Source organism: Dreissena polymorpha, chromosome 5 (assembly GCF_020536995.1).
Source record: "Dreissena polymorpha isolate Duluth1 chromosome 5, UMN_Dpol_1.0, whole genome shotgun sequence".
NCBI classification, from domain to species: Eukaryota; Metazoa; Mollusca; class Bivalvia; order Myida; family Dreissenidae; genus Dreissena; species Dreissena polymorpha.
In genome coordinates this window covers 100,124,027-100,148,461 of record NC_068359.1, presented here as the reverse complement: position 1 = coordinate 100,148,461, position 24,435 = coordinate 100,124,027, and the positions used below count along the sequence as shown (strand labels likewise).

Here is a 24,435-nt window from a genome sequence, read left to right as displayed (position 1 = left end):
TCAATTATAAAAATACGCCTGACATTATGTGGTCACTAATATATTATAACGCAACACGAAAACATAATATTTCTTATTTATGTAAATTGATCCTTTTCCGAATAATTATTGTTATTTGAAACGCATGTTGTTATTGTATATATATGTTAATGACGATAAGCTTTACATGCTTACGTCTGAATAAACTATTCTGTTATTTGCCAAAGTTGAGCGACATGCCGTTTGACGGACATGCAATCGTAAGGGAAAATGTATTCATATGCAGGCGTGTAGAGGTGCGTTGTAATGTTAAAATAACATTCGTAACCTCACCCTTAGAATAAGAGTATACGCAGGAATCACGAGAGTAAACAATTATGAACCGTACAGAATTCCAATTGATATAAAAATATAAATCACAGACACTTCCGACTAAATTAAATTGCAAATTACGCAATCATGTACAATTATGTAGATAAATCAATCTAGATAGGTATTTAATAAACCGTTAAAGGATGTATTAAAGGAGAGGCTAGCACGATGAGATCAATATTGTTATGATAAAGTTCAGTGTAATAAACAACATATTATGACTGATATAGGGTTCGAATCGTTCATTCCTTCGTAAACATGACGTTCTATTTACTATCGGGGGATAAATCCATAACATGCTCTTTGCATACAACATACCATGTCATACAATATACAGTACCAATCCCCATTAAATTATATTTATATGTCTTGTTATATAATTTAACTTAACATCACGGGGGCATGCGTATTCGGGAGCTTACCGCGTTTAAGTGAGAAAAATGGAGCAAAACTTCAAAGATGGCGTCTTTTTAGTGTTTTTCGTGAAGGAGTAGCGGATATTTTCACCTGGTAAGCCAGTTTATATTTATATTTGTTTTAAATGAATAAGCCCTTTCGGCTCTGCGGTGTTTGTGCTCCTCTCGGTTGTTTGTTTCAATACCGTAGACGTCGGAATAAAAAAGTTATTGAAGCAAAACCGTCGACAAAGTTGTTGTTTAATTTCTTGACCTTCGAGATGTTGGATGTTCGAATATCATTTTCTCTCATAATAAACAGTATTTCATTTAATGCCGAATTATAACGAGTTAACCCCCATTTTTGGAACTAAACTTCCTTTTAAGCGCATTTTGGGACCTGACTTTCAAATGACAAACTGCTCCTTCCTATGCTAGAAGGTTTTATGCGAAATAACTGTCGTGAATGAATTCCGAATTGGTGCGAATGTTTTGGAAAACATTTTGACTTGAGGAAATCAAGAGTTATCTTTTTTCTATTAATTGTTATATTATTAATTTTTATTATTATATGTTTTATCGCGTACTTAACGCTATTATTTAGTGTGTGTAATATAAGACATTCGACGGTATTATTAACACAGTGTAATTGTTACCTGTTAAAAAAAAATACATATGGACATACTTATGCTTGAATATGCATCAAACGGAATACTATGCCTACTAAACAGAATAATATGCTTACTATTTCCAGATATCAGGACGCCAGTTATATATGTTGAGGATGCCAAGATTAAAAAAAGACGGCGTAACGAAGTGTGTACCGCTCTAGAAAGCGATAGGTACATGAACACCCACCAATCAAACTAAAATGATTACGTCGAAGTACCACGCCAAACAATCACATATACGTGCAATATAAGTGTAATGAAAAACAGAAAATGGTAAAGCCGGTTCGATACTAGTATAAGGTTGCTGTAACCAAATACTGCCATTTTTTGCGATTCGGAATACATAGAGCAATTTTGAATACCTGACATCTGCTTAGAATGGTGGATGTTTTTTTATGAAAACTTAAATATTTATTGTTTATTTAATACAATGACATTTGACGCGTTTTACCATAACAATACTGATACATGTATGTGACTTTGATGTGACACATTTTTGACAACCTTCTTTTAAACAAGTTCTGAGTTGGTCACTATATTATAATCGCAAAAAGTGAATTTGTAGTGGATAGAAAGATTTGTGCAAATGCAATACACGACATGATTTCAGTAGAAGTGATCAATATATACATGTATTTTTTTCTTCTCTTTTATGCCAATGTGAATACATCTTATTTAAGACTGTTGTATTGAGGGAATAAAGTATTAGTTCACTTAGAAAGATTATTTCGTTTGTAACTAACATTGCCTTCTAATCGTAAGTAATGTTATTATGTCAAATGCCTAACGAATTCATTCCGACCCAAATCTCTTTTTATCATGTATGTAAGTGATGAATACAACTGAAATTATATGCAGAGACATCGTAGGAAGAAATGACGTAACACAGATAATGGTTTATTTTCATAAAAAAGTGAAAAACTAGCATCATGACATATACGGAACAAAACGTGTAATTAAGTAGCACTCATAGCAATTATATGTCAGACTTGTCTATGTAGAAATAATAAAATAAAACAAACAAAAAACACATAATACATCGGATGTACATTTTTGTTAGGTTCGTTTGTTTTATTTGCTGTTTTAGTCCGGCTCTGTTGAAGGTCTCTCTTTGCATATTCTACATTTAAACTCGTGTGGTCCATGGATGGGGAATGATATCCCAGTCCTCCGCTAATTTTAAATTCCTAATTACATATTCTGCAACGAAAGATGCACTTATTATCGCCCTTTAACCTTCATAATCTGAAAAGACAGTAAAAGAATGGTTAAAAAAAATTCATATCAGAATAAGGTCGAAACAATACCCTTTTAAATGATCAGACATATGCTAAGGTGGTGACAGGTAGTGGCTCGCATGTATCCCGTAGAAGAAACCGTACATCTCGGCGGACTTACTCCGCTAGTCCATATAGTCGAAATTTGACAGCTGTCAAAAATGGGAATTTCCCAGTTTCTAAAAATAGAAACGAGACAAACATTGATGGGCAACAGAGTGAGACGGAGGTCAAGAAGTAGGACGGAGAGGAGAAGATCAAAGTTCGATGCGTTTATATGAACATTAACGGATTATGTAGTAAAAGGACTGACAAATTGAAATCGGATTTTGTAAAAAAATTATTCGATAACAATGATTGTATTTTATTTACAGAAATATGGACAGATGCATTTTCAAATTTACATGTAGATGGTTTCGAACATTACGTTTTAAATAGAGAAGATATTAAAAGCACAGCAAAACGAAATTCAGGCGGTATTAATGTTTATATAAGAAATAATAAGTGTCAGATGATAGTTTAGTTTTTACATCAAAAGATGACATTATTTGGGTTAAACTTTCTGCCAAAAAGTTAGGTACAGAGAGAGACTTTTTTATAGGTTTATGTTATGTGGTTCCAAATGATAGTAGCCGCCAATCTATGGATGAGACTAATGTTTTTGATAGGTTAATTGATTCCGTTATATATGTAGAAAGTTTGTCAGAAAATGAAAATTATTATGCAATTTTTGGAGACTTTAACTCACGCACGTCAACTTTGCCTGATTATGTAGAAAATGATATTGTGAACAATTTCAATATTGATTTACTGCCTGAGGGGTACCAATCTGATATTGAATTACGTAGGTTTTCATTAGATAAAACGTCTGTCAACAATAATGGAAGACTTATGTGAGATATTTGTAAGCAAACGGGCTATATAATTGTGAATGGTAGAAAAGGCAATGATAATGCGATAGGGAAACATACTTTTGTAAGCAATAGGGGATGTAGCGTGGTGGACTATTTGTTATGCAAATATGCTATGTTCAAGAATACTTCCATATTTGATATCGATGTTCCAAATATTGTCGCAGACCACTGTTTAATGAGCGTTACATATACATTAGACTCAGTAATCAGTAAAAATACAAGTGTGATACAAAAAAGTTTGCAAGTGTAAACTATAAATATGTATGAAAGCCCGACTTGAAAAATACTTATATTGAAAATTTAGAGAGTGAAGAATGTTTAGAAAGCTTAGATGTTTTGACGGATAATATAGGATAAAAATAGATTTTACATCAGGTGATGCTGGTTTAGACACCCGACGCACATATACATTTATGAATTAAAGACTTCATGACCGTTGACGTCGCTCTTGGTTACAAGAAAAATTCCCACCCAAGGATTTCAACCGTCATTGTTTACAATCAATTAATATTTATATCAAATCTGTATGAAAAAATGTCGGTGAACATTTATCCGGTGTTAAGTTTGAAAATATTGAGGCGTTCATTAATTATGGATCTAAAACGGAACATTAATGTGCATATAAAAAACACCGGGCGTATTGCATATTAGTTCGGAGACATGAAATTATTTCGAAAGAAAGAAATACAAGGTTCAATTCTATATGAGCAAGTCTCGCTGCGCACGATTACGCTTTTACTTCTCGTATATATTTGACTCTTATGAATCTTGGCAAATACCTAGTGTTTTAATTTGCTTTATCTAAGTTAAGTTATGCATCTATATGAACTTTAAGCAGCATAACATGACTTCCAAATGACCAACAGCTCTTTCATATGTGAAAGAGATTGACACGAAATAACTACCCATCTATAATAAAGATTATATGTGTACTTCAATTTTATAGTTTTATAGCATTTTATGTGGTGCAATATAAGTGTTTTTTAATGTAGAATTATAAAAATGCTGTACAAAAAATCTGCCGACCAACTGAATCAATTCGCCGATTTTAAAGAAGATGGGTTGTGGGGTGGCTGATGTACGAGATAACAGAATGTTTATCAGCCCTTTCAGTAATATTTTAATTAATTAAATATATTTTATGACAGACAGACAGACAGACGGACAGACAGACAGACAGACAGACAGACAGACAGACAGACAGACAGACAGACAGACAGACAGACAGACAGACAGACAGACAGACAGACAGACAGACAGACAGACAGACAGACAGACAGACAGACAGACAGACAGACAGACAGACAGACAGACAGACAGACAGACAGACAGACAGACAGACAGACTGACAGACAGACAGACAGACAGACAGACATGACAGACAGACAGACAGACAGACAGACAGACAGACAGACAGACAGACAGACAGACAGACAGACAGACAGACAGTTTATTTCAATCCAATAAGGCATTTAAGCCCACGAGGACATATATACAATACAAGTGTTGACGAACAGTGTAGAATAGAATACAAAATTTTAACAAAAGTTGTAGTTGTATGTTTCCAACATTTGGAGAAGATCGATTTGAGAACAATATTTCAAAAAGCATACATGCAAGATAATTCTGGAACGTTTTCTAAGCATTTAACCAATCTATTTTAAACTATAATACAATATGTTCTTATCTTAGAGGTTTCTTCAATCAACTACTTTGGGTAGCATAGCTGCCTATATTTATTTTTATCCTTGTACCGATAACTGGATGATATTCTATTAACAATGTAGACATATAGAAATTGGCTTTTAAAATGTAGCATACATTTATCCTAATTTGTTTCGTACTATATAATATCATCATATAAACATGATAGTATGTTGTTTAAAGGAAGCCTGTTAGGGCTGTATTCTAAACATATACATCGATTTAACAAACAATGACAAAAGAGTAGTACATTTACATAAGTATGCCATATGACACCACTTTATCCTGCATTAAATGGTTTCTCTACATCGGCCTTTTCGGATATGTTTATAAATTTAGTTCAATTTTACTATTACGAAAAACAAGTAAAATAACCAATCGCAAAGAAACCTTTAAATACAAAAATATAAAAAAGTTTAATTATTTAACATGTATGAGTTATTTATCTATCACAGATGGTATTTTAACACATAGAAAACATGTATTTACAGTATCACACGAAACAAATTGTGCATCAATTTTACCATGTCAATTTCTATACATTACCTCATTTCTAATAATAAATGCTTTATGAATATAGGTTTCTACGTTGTTAAGTATATTCTTCTTTTCTGACTTTATAAGATCTACAAATTTAGCCATGCTAGGTCTAAACCAATATTTTCTGCCAATATATTTTTTCCTAATGTCAGTATACATTGCACATTCCATAACAAAATGATATTCATCCTCAATTGTATTGCATCTTGCACATTTTCTATCACTTATTGGGTTACTCAAAGGTCTGGTCCATCGACCAGCCTCAATATGCAATCTATGCGATGAGACTCGAAAACGAGAAAACGATTGACAAAACTTACTTATATTAAAACATTCGAGATATGGTTGAAATTTAAAAGATGAAATTGTGTTGTAGAATAAAGCTCTACTAGACTGAGTTAATCTGGCGAACCAGTTCTGTATAAATTGGCCATTTAATCTCTGCTTAACAATATAAGAAACATGTCATTATTACCTACACCTTGAAAAGTCCAGGCATCAACAAAACCAAGCGAACGTAATAAGTTCTTCAATAAGGAGCACCGATTTGTTTTATTGGAACAATATTCTAAATCATTCTTTAATAAATTATACACAAGAAGAATATACTTATTTTCTTTCGTTTGAAGAATTCGTAACCAATATGTAATAGCCTTATTCATATGCATAGTTTTAAAAGATACTCTGCCTAATTCGCCATATATAAAATCGTTCTGAGTAGTTTTCTTCACACCAAGCATTTTTTTGCTAAATCTCATATGTAATGTCTCAATTGATAAGTCATTCGCAAAACAACATATTTTACAACAATAATTCAAAATTGGCGATACAAGCTTATCGAAAAGTTCCAACTTGTGTTTTGGCGGTATATAAGTAAATTTATACAAGTATTTATTCAAAGTAAAAATTGCTTTCTATGCCTGTCCGGCCAAAGTACTTTGTGCGGTACTAAGCGAACCCCCTGTAATAAAAACCACTCCTACATAACAGAATTTTTTAACTATTTCAATTGGTTCGCCATTATAATAAAAAGCAATGTCATTTGGAATAGAACCGCCTTTTTTAAATATCATAACTTTTGTTTTAGCAACATTTACCTTCAGTTTCCATGTTAAACAATAATCATATAATATATTATGTGGCTTGAGGTTTCGTATCTTTGAAAAGTATGAAAGAGGTATACATTTAAACAGAGGAAACTTTCTTTAAAACATTCATATCAATGGTAAATTCATTCACGACAGAAAGTTCGTGTATTACCTTCTTACATGGGTATGAGCTGTGTTGGTCATTTGGAGGTCATGTCCCAAACTGTGCTTAAAGGAAGTAAAGTTCCAAAAAGAGGGATCAAAACAATAGTTTTTGGCAATAAATTAAATATCAGAGAAAAAACGGCGTCGAGAAAATGAAATAATCGTGAGTTTAGTTATATTTTACCGTACACGTGCGTCAATACAGAGTAATATAAGAGAAAATGATATTTGAACATCCCATTTCTCGAACGTCACGTAAGAAAACAACAGATTTGTGGACGGTTTTCCTTCAATAACTTTTTTATCCCGACGTCTACGATCTTGAAACAAAAAACCGAGGGAAGCACAAACACCGGAGAGCCGAAACGGCGTATTCATTCAAAACAATTATAAATATAAAGGGGCTTACCGTGTGTAAATACCCGTGAGGACTGCACAGGCTAATCTGGGACGGCACTTTACGTACAAGCATTAAGCCCAGTTTTCTCAGAACAAGACTTAAATGATCGCATGTCTGCTGGTCGTAATAAGCGGAATACTATACAGTTGATAAATGGGAAACACCTATTTGTCACTACCTATTTTTTTAGCATTTAAAACACATTGAATACCTAATGTGTATATCGGATTTTTATGAATATCTACAGATAGATCTTTCGTCAGTTCTGAAACCTTCCTTTTTGGTTCAGTTCATATTTCATCTATGTTACTAACATATATTATTGCGTGTTTCCTCCTCAAAACTGTACAATTCATCCCTTATTCATTATCGCTTGTTAAACCTGTGATTAAGATCGATTTTTTTGTTTTCCTTTTTCAAGACATTCTTACAAAACATAGTGCCACGTTTGCTTTACTTACCAATTATTTTGCATAGCAGAGAAGCATAACATAATGTTTTCGGTCAGAAACGTCTTAATTATGGAAATTTTTGGAGTTAGTTTTCTGGAGTAAACTAACACTTATACATATAGGGTCAGCGTCTCCAATATGACTGTTCATAAGTGGCGTAATCAGTTTCATCCTCTGGACATTATATGATTTAAAACATGATACATTATAGCATAAAACCTATAGTTTCTTCTTATATTTTGAAAACTGTTTGCAAGAAAACGGTCGATATTTTGTTTGAAGAAAGCACTTTACCATATTGTTTGTTTATCTGAGTATATAGTTTGTAAAGAAGGATTTCTTCTTTATTCTTTAGGACTTTGGTTCAGCTTACATGAGGACTGGGTGTTTATGTGTGCCAAAGGGCGTGAATGGCTCTAAGGTGGCATTGGTTCTGGTGTTTTGTGGCTTTTAACTTAAAATCTTATCGAAACTTAGCACATGGATTGATTTATGCTCTGTACCAACGTGTTGTGATGCTCTGCAAAGTTTGTCTAACCATGTTTTTGGGGTCAGAAGTGGTGACACACAAGTGGTCACATGATTCATTTACATTTTATAACTACATTTCTGTCAAACAGATGTAGTATTTGGCGCGTAACGTCGTTTTGTGGTTATCTAATACGTTAGTTTCAATAAATCGAACAAAGCCACGCACGATAGCCTATTTACATATCTTTTTTAAAATAACCTCACAAACTATCGAATACAGTATTCTAGAGAGCAAACAAAGACAAAAGGTGTCCTCTTGTTAACACAAGCGCTTTATTTTAATTAAGGTGTTAAACTGTTCAATACATGTGTATTAATTTTTACCATATTATTCATATTAACACAGTCTGTCATTCTAAAAATATGTTTTTAAAAGTGAAAACGCTCTCATGAAAAATACAATGACTAAAGTTTGTATTAAGACCCTTAAATAGATTTGTTATTTTGTTTGAGTAAATACTTATATCATTTTCGATAAAATTTTACTCATAAATGTACATGCTTATTAATGTTATATATATAATTAGTTTACCACACTGCAGCCAATGCAATCAAACACTGGGCGTTGTAAACACAGGGCGCCATTTAATCATATTGGTAATAAACACTTTCGTCCATTTTGTCAGCTAGTGATCGACATGTTAACACACTAGTAATAAACTGATGTCTAAACACCTTTTTAAACGAAATAGTTAATAGCGTTGCGAATTGGTTAGCCTGTTATTAGTAAGTTATTATTTTGATTAATAATTCACAATAAGAAGTAAACTATTTATTTTATTAGCGCTTTAATTTCACGAATCTTGATAAGTGAAATGTAAGTAAATATACGTCCACCTTCATGAATGAGCTGCGATATTTATATATTGTAAAACACTTATTATAATAATATGAACGACGAAAAACACTTTAAATCGTGGTCACAAATTCAACAAAAATATAGTGTGCGACTTTTATTATCAAATTAATAGATAAGGCGTGTGGCTGTAATATCCGGTTTAGCTATGATCGCAATGAAACGTATACATTAACGTCGGAGTAATTTATTTGACAAAACTTAAACTCGTCTGAAAACTTGCAAATTTTAAGGTTGTTTCGGGCTTTAACATTTGCTCCTTATATATGACACACTAAGTTTTATCAGATGTTGTTTAACGCACTGTAAACAACGTATCTTCTAAATCTAAATAGAATATACTTAACATGCGCTTTTTTCAGATTTCACAGTTTGGACCGTCATGTTTTATTCTACTCAATATACGCTGACTTACCAGTTATATTCATAAAAACAATTTGTGATGAATTCTTCGACAGCGAATGAAATTATTTTTCGAAATGATTAATTACCATCCTGTTTTAAAACATGTTTTAAAATGCAACTGATCAAATCAATCTGCAAACGCTGAAGTAAAATTTTGAACATTAATTGTTCAATTAAGGAAGGACGTGTATATCAGATGCACGTATAAACTAAGAATGGAACCAGCTTAAACAGTCGATTTTTTACGGTTCTAAGGCGATTAAGGAAGCAAACAAAATTGTGCTTTCTGTTCAATATTTTTCGACAATTTGTATTTCAGCGTTAACTATTTAACCGGTTTCCTTTTGTATTTTTAAGTTCGATGCAAATCATACGTTATGTACTTAGTCACAGTATCGGTATTGAAATATGTTCAAGAGTAATAAAGATATGTGTCAAGTTAATTTCAAGCTGTTGTTTACATAACGTGATTACTAATAAGGACTTTGATAATTACTTCAAAGGTATACATTACGACCTGATTTCTACCATGCATAATGTCCGTTCAATACTTCGTTAACAACTAATATTGTGATAAATTGAACCACCATTTGCAAAAAATGTGTGTTTATATATTAGCTTATCGTTGCATTCAGTATTTGTGTTTACGTTTATTGTAAATAACAACATATAAGTATTATACATGAGAACAACAACACATGGAACAATAGTATACTATTATATAATTGTACTGAAACAGGTAGTCTTTAAAATACGTAACCACAGACAATAACAGCACAATTGTATCCTTAACAAACAACTTATGCTTTATACACAGTTATAGTTTAACAAGAATAATATTATTAAAGTCATACTAGTATTTTCTAAGTAGCAAACTAATCCGACAATAAGTCTCTTCTATCAAACAACTTATGATTTACGGAAGGTGTTGCAAATCACTATTTGAACACATTGTCTTACCTGGGATATCTACCATATCGTTTTCAAATACGGCGGACTCAATCATGCTAGTCCTTCCAAATTGATCTTAGATTCCAAGGAAGGAAAACTTACATTATATTTCGTCATATTCTCAAATACCAGTATAGGAATAGGTAACATAACAGGGAAAATTATTATTACAAGAATCAGCACGAGATGTGTTTTGTACTGACTGTCCATGAAGTGTCTTTGATACTGACAATAGAACAAATCATTTACGGAGATGCAGAAACACCGTTATGCGAACCGGAAGGAGATAAACGGCAGCCCAGACGACGAATGGTGTATCGCTTGTGGCTTGACTGGCAACCATACCATATTTTGCCAGCATCAAGTATGGAATCCAAAACACACAACCGACAGCCCATATGCCAAATGAAGCTGTCATTACACGACTCTTAGTCAAGATGAGTTTTGATTTTAGCGGGTGTAATAATAACATATAACGGACAACTGCAATCATACTTATATGCATATTTGCAGCGAACCACGAAATTCCTATTATTGTAGGATACACTCCACTCTCTTCAAGTCTATTCGGACGTGCACATGTCATACGTACATATATTGACTCCCCGGTACCAATCATGTTCAGAAGCAAGAACACGTCATCACTTAAAGCCAGGCAAGCAATTGCTACAAATGTTGGAGACCGTAACTTTTTATCAGCAACCGTTCTCCAAAGCACTAACAAGTTTGCACAAATGCCGAAGATGAAGATAAACCTCACAATGTCGTACACACATTTTCCTGTGCAGGTATAACACATCGGTCCGGGGGATGTTTCCTCGGACCGTATGGGTTGCAGGACAAGGCCGCTTCCGTTGCCTCTAGTGCCGGAAATAAGTACAGAAAGGCGGCGATCATTCTATCTATTTGTAAACGTTGTTGTTACTTCCTGGAAAGGCACATTTGAAGAAAATCCATGTATTTGAGTGACCATTTTTGTGAGTTGAAAATAAATCATTGATGATCATATGTTTCTTCTCTACTTAGACCTGTAAGGTTTGAATGCATGTATCTTTCAACCAATAAAAACAGCTTTGACGATCCACATCAACTCACCAACTTTAATCGTCACCAAACGTATTGTGTTCATATTCCACAAGTCGTTATGCGAAACTGTCAGTATTTGATTTTCACATTTTATTTTACAAAAGAAAGAAAATATGTCATGAACAATTATAAACTAATAATTTAATTGTATAAAATGTCATGTTATTTCCAAAAACTTTTGCCAATCCACATTACAAACGCGACAAAAATTGAAAATGCAAAATGCATTAATGTATTCCCTCCCCTGTTGATTATCCAACTTTGCATGATTATTCGTCATTATTTAAATATGGAATAATTTCATGGTGTACAGAATGTCATTCATGGACTCGCTTTGTAAGAATTCTCATAGCTGTAATGATTAATACATGTAATCCGTATGATTGTATATTTTGTTTTGTTTTTAGGGTAACATTTCATTCTTTTGAACGCAACCGTTCATGTTGACCGCAGTTTGCCGTCTGCTTGTGTTAATATATTAAAGGACGTCATTATGTTGTTAAGCTATGTTTCTCGCTTCGAGTTTTTGCTCAATTAATTTAATGTGTTTTAAAATGTTATCAGTCATGATGTTATCTCGAACTATTTCGTGTGCATAATGTGCAATACATATCGATCCATGTTGACGTCACGTGACCGTGTTATGTGCTTGTAGTTCAGTATTGTACATCGCTAAATCTTTGCTGTTTGTTTCGTTTAACTTAATAATGGTATAGTTTTTAACATTGTTTTGAAGGACAAAATATTTGTATACAAACAAAATATGGTTGGTGACTTCAATACCAAGTGAGTTCAGACTTGTCCGATTTGACGTGTGAAAAGGTTCGGCAAGTCTCGTTTTTTAATACGCCTTGCGAGACTCGACTGAAATCAAATTAGACAACCATACATTCGTTTTTAAATAAGTATATTTCATGACGTTTATGGCACTTTTGTTAGTGATATTATCTTAGCACTTTTGTTAGTGAAATTATCTCTCTTAATTGTAATATTTCTCAGATAGCGGCCAATGTTTTAGGTACACAATATGCATACCATAGCCATGCCCGCCCCCCCCCCCCCCACCTGCATGTGCCGAAGTAAATATATAATGATTTTATTATGGATGACTAAGTCTGTGCAGTAGGGACAGCATTTTCTGTGCGATAAGTTCTTACTTGATTATTATGCATGACATGATAAATATAAAGTTCAGTAGAACTGTTACGTAATAGGAATAACGCATTCAATAAACATAAATAAACTGTTACATAAACTGTGTTGAAATACATTTTATATCAAATACATATCACATCTCAATATAGTATACAGCAAAAACAACTAAGCTGTGAGAATCCCTTGCGGTTACGTCATACGTCGAAATAGGTCTTGAAAGGTTCGAAATGGCCATCATACGATAGTAGAAGCGAAATTGATGCAAACATACATTTAATGGGATAAACTCAATTCAAACCTATTGGAAACTGGAATGTATTGCATGTGCGTAAAGAGTCGTCTCCGATTAGCCTTTAAAGTCCACACAGAATAATCAGGTACGTCGCTTTGTGATTAAACTAGATTCTCAATGAGAATATACTTCCCATAAACGAACAAAAAAACAATAAAAGAGGAAAGTGTCGTCCCTTATTAGTCTGTGCGGACATGTATACACCAGAGGGTATTTTGTTCATTGTTTCTTTTTAGGAGTGTAATTTAAATGTGTTAACTTTAATATGTTTCTCGGTGATTTCAAAATTACACGAAAAAACATATAATTGATTGTCTAACCATATGATTTAATCGCTGTTATATATTATCACTACTCCTGCAAAAACGCCATTTCTGTTGGTGTCGGGTAAGAAGCGTGCTATATGAAGACATTCATATCGAACCATAATTAATGGGTATTCTAACACGGCATGCGACTTGTTTTCTATACACAAAGAAGGAAATCAAGTGTGGGTTATTCTGCAATAACTTATGGGCGGAGCTTAATGTTTCGAAAATAGTTCCGAATAAATAAAGAAAATATTGCAGTAAAATGCACGTGCTAAAACCCGCTCTAAAAGAAATGTAATAAATGTAGCATGTATATAAATGTAATGAAACAATAAATTGCATATTTGGTGATAAGTGGCATAACCACGTCTACAAAGAATGTTATTTGTTAGGAAACGTAATTCAGAAAACATTTATAGCATGTCAGCTTTTCAGTAGCATCAATAAACGTGACGTCATTAAGTTTCTACGATTGTTGTTTTCAATGAAAGTGACGTCATTTGCAAAATATTAATGAATGAAAATGACGTCATATGTTTGTACAATTCAATGACGTCACTAAATAGTGAACTTAGTACTTAGAAGGGCGGAGTATTGAAAAATATAGTTCACGTCCTAAAGCTTGAACCAAATCAATCAGAATCGTGTTAGAATCGAAATAATATTTTTGTATGATGGTTTGTTGTCGAAAAACCCACAGTAAGTTGTATAGATGCGTGTTATCAAATCACTCGTGCTTCGCACTCGTGATTTAATACCTACGCATCTATACTCCTTACTGTGGGTTATTCGACAACAAACCATGATAGAAAAATATTATTTCTTAATTTTACTGCTAAACGCGTTTTTATAATCGGGAATTGTGTTTGCAACAATTCAATACATGGAAATAACATAAAAAAACGACGAGTAATAGATTGAGAGAAATCAATTTCTTGATATCTAAACATCATTTGTTATATCCCAAACTAGTGTGTGTGATATAAACATCTATTGATATCATGACTCTATTGGTTGGTATGAGACTATGCATTTAGTGTCGAACACGTCAACAAAGTGGAACCAGCCAACACGTCAACATACAAGTTTAAACAGGCTTAAGCATGCCGTTAGCTTGATATTAAGCACCAACGGCGATAACAATTTGTAAAATACAGTTTAAATGATATATTTTATCAAATTACAGATATATGAAGGCAAGCTATAAGAACATCCACATGGATAGTCATAACCTTGCAGTGGTTTCTTGTCGCTCATATGTTTTCGTATGTATTCTTTATCAACAACAACAAAAACACTTTGGCAAGAACTCGCGTCCTATTTCCAAGGTAAATATTAGTATGTATTTTGTATTTAAAAGTGTTCGTTTGAAAGCGTATGGCCTTGTCTTTCTTCCCCTGTATAGTGATTTATTATGACAATATGTTTAAGTGTTATTTTACCCCTGAACAATATCACCCATTAACCCCGGCCATGTCTCTGACCAATGACACACTGTTGACCCCGCCTACATTTCAGAGAATCATGTTTCTCTGCAGTATTATCATTTGTAGATCGCATCAACGTGAAACTGGTTTTTGGGGATTATGAATTATTCGTGGTTCAGAGGTATAAAAGACAGCCATGTAGATTGTTCCTTATAACTAGCTGTTTGAGCAAATATGCTTCCGTTTCATGTAACCCTAGTGATATTAAGCGAATTTAAGCGAGATCTGGAGACACCCTGTCCGATAAATGCGTCACATATTTATCGGTCACGGTTTGTTCTGAGCAGACTGTGAAATTTCGTATCATCTTGCCATTTTGTGCCTATCGGATCATTCCCACTTTTATCCCACTATTACTATACCTTCAATTTAGATATTTGTTTCTCTTTTTTTCCTGTCAACAATGTTGTAACGTAGTGGTTTGTATTGATGTTGTTTGATTTGATGTTGAAATTTATCTTCTTCTTGTACATGTTAGTATGTTAGTTTTATTATTGGTAATGCCTTGTAGTTGTTTCTTTCTTTTTCTTGTTCTTCTTTCCCTTTCTATTCTACCTTTTTGTTTACGTGTTGATGCGGTTGCGCTTGCTAATTTAGTTGACTTTGATGTTTGTTTTCGATTCGTGAAGGTTATGTATTTCATATGCATTCACTTTTCGGGGTTTTACTACCTATGGAGAAGTTTCAAAGCAAAAACTCGCATATTTAATGCGTTTGTGATAATATATATATATATATATATCTGAAATCATTAGTGTAAGAGATGATGGCTTTGAACCAACAAAAGGGCGTATATAAATATTTTGGTTTTGCTTGTTAAATTTGTTTGATGTCTGTACTAGATACCGGATTTAAGTGATTGGATATGCTTTAAATGTTTTGCACATTCTTTTGCAATCTTAATGGGCGATTGACCATCTCAATGAATGCACATCCATTGGTTGATTGTTCAACTAAGCAAAACTTGGCAAAAGATTTTTTGAATAGCTGCTTACATACATTGGTAACTTGTTATGTTATTTTTGTACATATTCTCTCTGACGCATCCTGAATTTCAAAATATTAGATTTTTTTTATTCATTGATCAAGGTAAAAGTTTTTAATAAATTAATTGCGAATGATTCATGTCCTGTTTTAGCGAAAATACTTATAACGAGTGTCGCGTGATGTTATGGAAAATTGCCAAATTATTCAAGTCCTGTTTTAGCAAAAATACATATTACGGGAGTCGCCTGATGTTATGGAAGTGTGTATATAACTGACACCCGTCTTTATTGGGACGTATTCTTCGCTGAGGATCAACATCAACATGAAGGTTCTGGTTGTGTTAATTGTTGCTTGCGTGGCCATCGCTGTGGGACAGGATGTCGTGATTTACGACTCGACCTCTCAGGTAGATTTTATTTCAGTGATATTAGTAAGATTTGACTTAGTGTTTAGTTGCATTTTCACGTTTCATCCAACGGAATTGAAGCGATCAGTTTATTACATATTTGCCTGGAAATAAATTACAAATATGTTAGGAATAGACAAAAGCTATACTTGAACATGATTTAGCTCTTTAGAATGATACAATAGTGTTTGGAGTTCTGTGTTGTAATAGCAAATCGCTAGTAATAATATAGTATAATATAAGACTGTGCATAATTTGATCTTTTTGCATGATCTGTAGCGTTTTATTGATCATCCTTCTATTTAGGCATCAGCTGATGCTGAAACCGCATCAAACTTATGATTTATATTTTATTAAACTAAACTATAAACACTTAACAACAATCCAAGTGTGAAGATTTTCCAGTTCAACTATTTCCTCAAGGTGTGTGCTGTTAAAATTGTCTAGTGAACAAAAATTTACAGTCGGAATGAAAATAATTACCACCATTTGGTTTATGTAATTTTAAGCAGTTGTTATTTATTGTACTTACATTGACATTTTTTTCTCCTGATCTGTTTTTCTACAGTTTATGTCATTTTATTGTTAGAATATTAAAGAGAGTGATGATCAAAATTACAGTTGCTTTTCTCAATGCTTTATTTATTTGTTTGGGTTGCCATGGCTTGTTTTTAATAAATACGATTGCTTGTTTCAGCAATGACATTATCAAATACATTAAAAATATCAAATAACCTTCTGTTCTTTCGCTTACAATTTAAGATAACTAAAATAGTGAGTAAGACTATTGAATGGCCATCTACTATGATATTAAAATTTATATCGTTGTTGAACAATTAGCCGTCCCTTAACATACGTATTTACATGTATTTACAAATGTCAAATGAATATTCACAAAAAGACGGATTTACAAATGGCCTACATAATAAATAATAACAAGACAATACTGTTGCTAGATGACGCAGAACCTATGACATGTTTCCGCACCATACTTATGAAAAAGAAGGGGTCTGTATGTCCTTTAATCGAAGTCATAATATACAAACGCGTAATGTTAAGGCTACTCAGAAATATATACATTCATTTCGTTTTCTTAAGCTTACGATCAAATAACAAAGCAACTTTCGGTGAATATTATAATATTGATGTCGCTCGTCATGGTAAATATATGTTTATATTCGTGACTATTTTCTTGCTCTTACAACTCTTGAAGAAAATCATGTATTTATTTAAAACATATCTTGTAATGTAAGGGAAGTACATGATATACATACAGTCTTAATTATCGTTTGTGCACTTACAAATGTACATATATTATTATGCAGCCTAAATGCACGCTGATTAACCGTTCTGCGAGATATGATTGTCGCTGGCATGCTGGTTTAAACATGGCGGACCAAGTCATTGAGGGAGGTCGCATCATCGCTTACAGAATCCAGTGGTTTGCCGGAGGATGGTCTGGCTGGTTCGCCCCTGGCTTGAACGACCTTGATATTAAGTTCAACGTCAACGCCTCGCCTTGTGCCCTTCCAGTCAAAGCCAAATCGCTGAGAAGATGGTGGTCCTATTTCTACGACCACATTCACGAGTTCATCATCTGTAAGCCGAATTAATTTGATGAGCGCGCATGAAAAAAACAAGTTTACTTTACTTTAATACTTGGACTTAAACAAAAAGCGCATGTTTCTATATCTACTATATGCATGTTGCTTCAAATATTCAGTGTGAACAAAATGAGTTTATTCAAATTAATAAATTAAAATCGGACATTTTCGGTGTCAAATTGTCGGAATTGTACATTCTTTGTAAAAGATTGTACGTTAATTAATATATCAATACATCATACCTTATATGTCGTTCTTTATTGTGTGAGTTGTAGAAGTAATTCGTTTTTGTTGGCTGTTATTATATCAGAAAGTACGATATTCATTCAAACGGTTGAAATTATTATCAGAAAATTTGCACTATGGCCGGCAAAAGATCGCATTTTGTAAAATTTGATTTTGTATGCAGTGGTTGTTTAAATAATGCTGTTACTATAATTTTTAATATTGTTTTATTATAAAAAAAACGAAGAGAAAAAAAGAAGTGTGTAAAACTCCGTCATAAATAATGTTCTAATCACAAATATGTGGCTGTAAAAGAAAGATTTGTATCGGTTTAATCGGTCGTGTAAAACTCATAAAAACACCCTTTTTAATCAACATATTTGTATTATTTTGAATTTTGTTGGTGATGGCTTCATTAAAATAAATTATTGAAAAGAGCTAACAAATTAACGAAATTTAGCCAATGTGAAAGTTTGTCAGCTCTTACAGTTGTTTTGATACAAGCAGGAATTCAGCAGTTTTAATTCAAATACATGCTACGTTAAATCAAATAAAATAACAAACAAGGCTGGTTATTCTTTGCTTTTATATAATTTTTCACAAAGTATATGCTATGTTGTGTATGTTGTCAAATTAAAACAAACTACAACAACCCCCTTTCACGAAGACAATGTTAATTAAAAACATCTTTGAGTTCGTTCTGGATGCCTCGAAAAAAGCTCATGCATCCAATGTCTGAAATAACACGAAATAATATAATAAGCTACAAAATTTAAACTTTGCACACACGTTTTATTCAAAGTAGTATGTGTTGTTATGTCCTCAAATGTCTGCCTATGCCTATCTTTGAATGTCATCTAGACAAATTGTCTGTCAGCTCTTAACAATAGCTGATATACATACAGTCTTAATTTTCAATCGTTTTAGACGCACAGACAGTATTTATCTAAACACTCTGGAATAAAATTACCAATTGTGTTTCAATTTCTTAAATTGAACTGTTATCTTTGTATTTTTCAATATCATATGCCATAGATGTACACTCATTACAACGACACTCAGATGTGATAAATGCATAGTAATTATGAAACTCTAGAATCTCGAATGCATTTTTTGTTTCTGTCAACTAGAATTATATGACAAAGATAATTTATTTAAATACTCTAGTAAATTATTAACGCTGGTGTCACAACAGCCGCATAGTTCCCGTTTACTAATCATCTTTACCCCCCCCCCCCCCCCCTATGTTTCGTTTTCTTAAACGGGCGAATAAAAGCATGTACAAATTCTGACGAAAATAGCACACTGTCCACTTTGCAGTGTAGTTGCAATATTTTGAAAACATTATTCATAATATCATATATTTAGGTAAAATATTTATCGGAACAATCTCTGCCGTATATACACAATTATTCTCAAATGTATTTGAACTGAGTATGGCATTAATTGTTACATAAAAGTATTATGTTTTCCCGATGCAGTTTTGAGTACACGTTCAAATACATATTTATAAGCACACACGTTAGAAGAAAACCCAGTATAATTTTAATATAAATATGAATTGGTACAGTCTGCTTTTGGGTGATGATATTTATTTACTTTGTTCTTTTAAGTAAAATGATATATTATGATTTATTTTGTCGAAGCACGTGTCTGTGAAAAAAGAGTATTTTTGGTGATCGTTTGTTACTGAATATGTTTGTGTGTTTAATGTGTTTGCATTAACAATACCGAATTCCTGCGCTTTTATCAAAAACAACTATAACAGCTGACAAACGTTGACACTTGCTACATTTCGTTGATTTGTAAGCATTTTTACACTCATATATATTAATGGAACACGAATTTAATACACGTACATCGCACCGCAATTCATTTTCCAAATCTGAAATCAATGAATGTACGTGTCCACGAAACCACAAAATACGAAATTTCATTCCGACGAATATTAATGATTTAACAGTGTATGCAATCAACACAAATCTGTCCTATCGTGTAATGTATCAAGAAGTTAATTCGGTCCTCAAAAATGAGATCTTTGTTTTGTATCGAAGAAACGCTTTACGCAAATAATTGGTAGACATAGAAGTTTTGATGACTTAATGTTTACTAAACCAATAACGTTTCAGAGACGGTTTTGCATAATTTACAGGGTTTTTAAACACAATAATTCAAGTGAAGATCATCATGCTTTATGTTTTAAATTCCCCTATATGATAAAGGCACTCAAGGCTAGAGGCTTTGATTTTTCACAGACAAAACAGCAGTCCCATGTCGTATATATGTTTGTCGGAATTAGAGCAGGACTTCCATTAACTTCATCAACCTAGCCATAGCTTAATGACAAAACATTACCTGGCCATCACACATTTCTATGGCAGTTTGGGCTAAGGTAAAACTGAGAAATTAACTTTGATTATAATAACAATTACCAATTGCTGCTGTTCGGGTGAATATATTTCTTTTCGCTTTGGTGCAAATTAGAAATAAAAACTATGGTTTATACAACATGACAGGGCGCTGACGTTCAGCCCATCACACCTTTGCATGACAGTTTGGACGTTGGTGCCACTTATACAAAACGCATATTAATAGCTGTGATTGACGTCATTAACAGAATAATAAATATCCAGGTCAGTTTGACAGTTTGTGCGTAGGTGCGACTGACAAATAAACAAGGAATTGTAGGTGTGATTTCCGTCTGAATCATAATCGCAAACCCAACATGTCTTTACAAACAAATATAAAGACACTGAAATGCCAGTTATCTGAACATGATATCCAGGAAGATCCAAACAAGTGCCTTCTGGAAAGGTATGTGACCAATTTCCGTAAGTAGACACATGACAAAACTCTTGACCCTCTCCAAACACACACACACACACACACACACACACACACGCACTCACAAATAATTACACTGATGTAAATGTCATGCCATGTGATCTGTTGTTTATTTCCTGATGAATGCATATAAAGCGTAAGTATTCAATGCCGCACTACTTGTCCCACATAAATTGCAAATTGACGAAATACTAAGTGCGATTTGTATCGACGTTGGTTTTTATTCGTTTATAAATTAATGACGCAATAGTTGAGGTTTATTACTTTACAAATAATATCAGTATTTAAAAGTACATATATATGATATATTTTCTTTTAATATATTCAAAACATGAAAAAAAAGGAAAATCGCATAATTCCAACATTATGATTGCCGGTTATTTTCATTCGAAGCTAAACATTTTAAGAAGTACATGATTGGGAAATGCTGAAAACGTTAATGCTATATTTTATAAAATAAAACCTTAAGCCATGTTGCATTAAAGCGTAGTTTTTATAAGTGTTATCCCATTATAGTTGGCCTTAAATTTCCTGAAATCTGACGTCTGATGGCATTTCTTAGGCATGGCTTCCTTTTATGTTATAATGATTGTAAATACATTGTTAACACATTCTGGAGGGGGTGTCATCCTTTGGGATGCTTGACGACCCTGTAATTAGGTCAAAAGGGTCAATGAGTGCATTTTGCTTTAAAAATTGAGGTAACATTGCCAAAATTGTGAAATATCAGATTCTATTACTGATTTTACTCCTGAACTGACTTATATTTGATATTTGAAGTGTTATCTCATTCTTTAACTGATTTTTGCTTTTCATAAGTAGGTCAAAGGTCATCAAGTGCACTTTTATAACCCGTCCGGAACGTTAATTGCATGGTATGTTGAAACCAACCAAAGATCCATGTATTATATATTGGTAAGTAACTTTTCAATGAAAGATGGATACTTTGATGATGAACAGAGTATTTCTGAAGTGTTTCTTAAGTGAATGTTCCTAATTTTGTAAATTACGTTTACCTTAAGTAAAAGAAAACAATAATCATTTTTAGACTTTTAATACCGATTGCGTTTTATAATAAAACAATTGTTTATAAAAAGAACCAAAATTATTTCTGCATTATCCTATCAATACAATTACGAGACTTAAAACAATGAAAGTATAGTTAAAAGTTAACATGTGTGATCTACGTTACAGTCTATATATATATATATATATATATATATATATATATATATATATATATATATATATATATATATATATATATATATATATATATATATATATATATATATATATATAGACTGTAACGTAGATCACACATGTTAACTGTTACATATATATATATATTGTTTTATATCCATATAATGCAAAATACTATTTTAAATAAAATATTCCAGCTGAAATAGTATACTCAATGAAGTTCATAATACTGTACGTTCTTTAATGTCATATTCATGCAAGATAAGTTATTTTTACTCCACCTAATTAGTATTAACTGTTATAGATTTGAATAATGTAAAACTGAAATTATTTTAACAAAAACAGTGATCTATTTAGTTATATATTTCAAAATCTTGAAGTACCATTTACAATATAACACAAATGTTCATCTGACTTCAATGCACTATTATGACCTACTTTATCATCATGCTGAAGATAATGTCGGTATTGTGTGATAATTTATTTAACATGCATTACATAAATTCACTGTTTTGCTTCAAAATCGAATTACTACGGCAGTATATGTATCTCCTTATCTTTTATCGTTAACAATAATTATCTAGGGTTTAAACAGTCGTTCACTTCACATGCGCATTCAAACAAGCATCCATGGTCGGATCGATAGCACTTACATCGTGCGGAACTACACTTGGTTTGATTAAGGAAGGACTTGCAAATTAGATGTGCGTATAAACTAAGAATGATACCAGCTTAACCAGTCGATTTTCTACGGTTCTAGGGCGATTAAAAAAGCAAAAAATGCTTTCTGCTCAATATTTCGAGACATTTTGTATTTCAAGGTTAACTATTTAACCGGTTTACACTTGTATTTTTAAGTACGATGCAAATCATACGTTATGTACTTAGTCACAGTATCGGTATTGCAATATGTAATAAATATCTGTGTTAATTTCAAGCTGTTGTTTACATTACGTGATTAATAATACGGACTTTGATAATTAGTTGAAAGGTATATATTACGACCTGATTTCTACCATGCATAATGTCCGTTCAATACTTCGTTAACAACTTTATTGTGATTCATTGTACCAACATTTGCAAAAAATTGGTGTATATATATTCTCACATCGTTGCATTCAGTATTTGTGTTTACGTTTATTGTAAATAACAACATATGTGCACAAAAATGCAATAAATCAATAATTAACAATCAGTTTATATAAGTATTATACATGAGGACAACAACATATGACACAATAGTATAATATTATAAAAATGAAATGAAACAGGTAGTCTTTAATATACGTACCCACAGACAATAACAGCAAAATTGTATCCTTAACAAACAACTTATGCTTTATACACAACTACATTTTAACAAAAATAATATTATTAAAGGCATACTAGTATTTTCTAAGTAGCAAACTAATCCGACAATGAGTCTCTTCTATCACACAACTTATGATTACAGAAAGTGTTGCAAAACACTATTTGAACACATTTTCTTATCTGGGATATCTACCATATCGTTTCAAATACGGCATATTCAATCATCTCACAGATTCAATCGCATTCGCTGTAATAGTTGGCACGAATGCTCGCCGCTTCAACGTTGGAAACACTTTTGTGAGTTTTATTTGCCAAACACTGAACATATGACCATTTGCTTAAACACAATTTTTATGAGAAAAACATAAAAAAAAACTAAAAGAGTTACACTTGCAAATCATAATTAATCTTTAACTTGCACTTCGCGTTGTTACAATTGGCTTTCGTTGAATCTTTCGATGGAATTGTTACTGTCGTGAATGTTTCTTTTTTCTTCAATTGACTCACTTCTGTTTTCTGACCGACTAAACTTGGGCTTCCATCCACATAAAAATTTGAGTATTTGCTTGACTTTAATAAAGCCCCAAACTTTGATGACGTAATCTCTCCAAACCGATCACATGCCCTTCGGATACTTTGTCTGTATCGAAGACTAAGAAAAGCATACAAAACTGGATTTATGCCGCTATTAAATGAAGAAGATAATTAATGCGAGTCCTTCCAAATGGATCTTAGATTCCAAGGAAGGAAAACTTACATTATATTTCGTCATTTTCTCAAATACCAGTTTAGGAATAGGTAACATAACAGGAAAAATTATTATT

At 32.7% G+C, this 24,435-nt stretch overlaps 1 protein-coding gene across 2 annotated transcripts in view; it reads left to right on the top strand.

Moving 5' to 3' along the window:
• Positions 1 to 18,206, top strand: part of LOC127880782 (uncharacterized) — a 222,334-nt gene extending 204,128 nt beyond the window's left edge. The window contains exons 1-3 of one of the 2 annotated variants that reach the window (XM_052428185.1): positions 13,228 to 13,318; positions 16,239 to 16,424; positions 17,750 to 18,206. In XM_052428185.1, the coding sequence (XP_052284145.1) occupies positions 16,341 to 16,424; positions 17,750 to 18,037 (372 nt within the window). In that variant the 5' untranslated portion in view covers positions 13,228 to 13,318; positions 16,239 to 16,340 and the 3' untranslated portion in view covers positions 18,038 to 18,206. Of the gene's footprint in view, positions 1 to 13,227; positions 13,319 to 16,238; positions 16,425 to 17,749 lie in introns of those variants that run through there. The other variant, XM_052428186.1, reaches the window with a different exon arrangement.
• Positions 18,207 to 24,435: the final 6,229 nt, after the last annotated feature.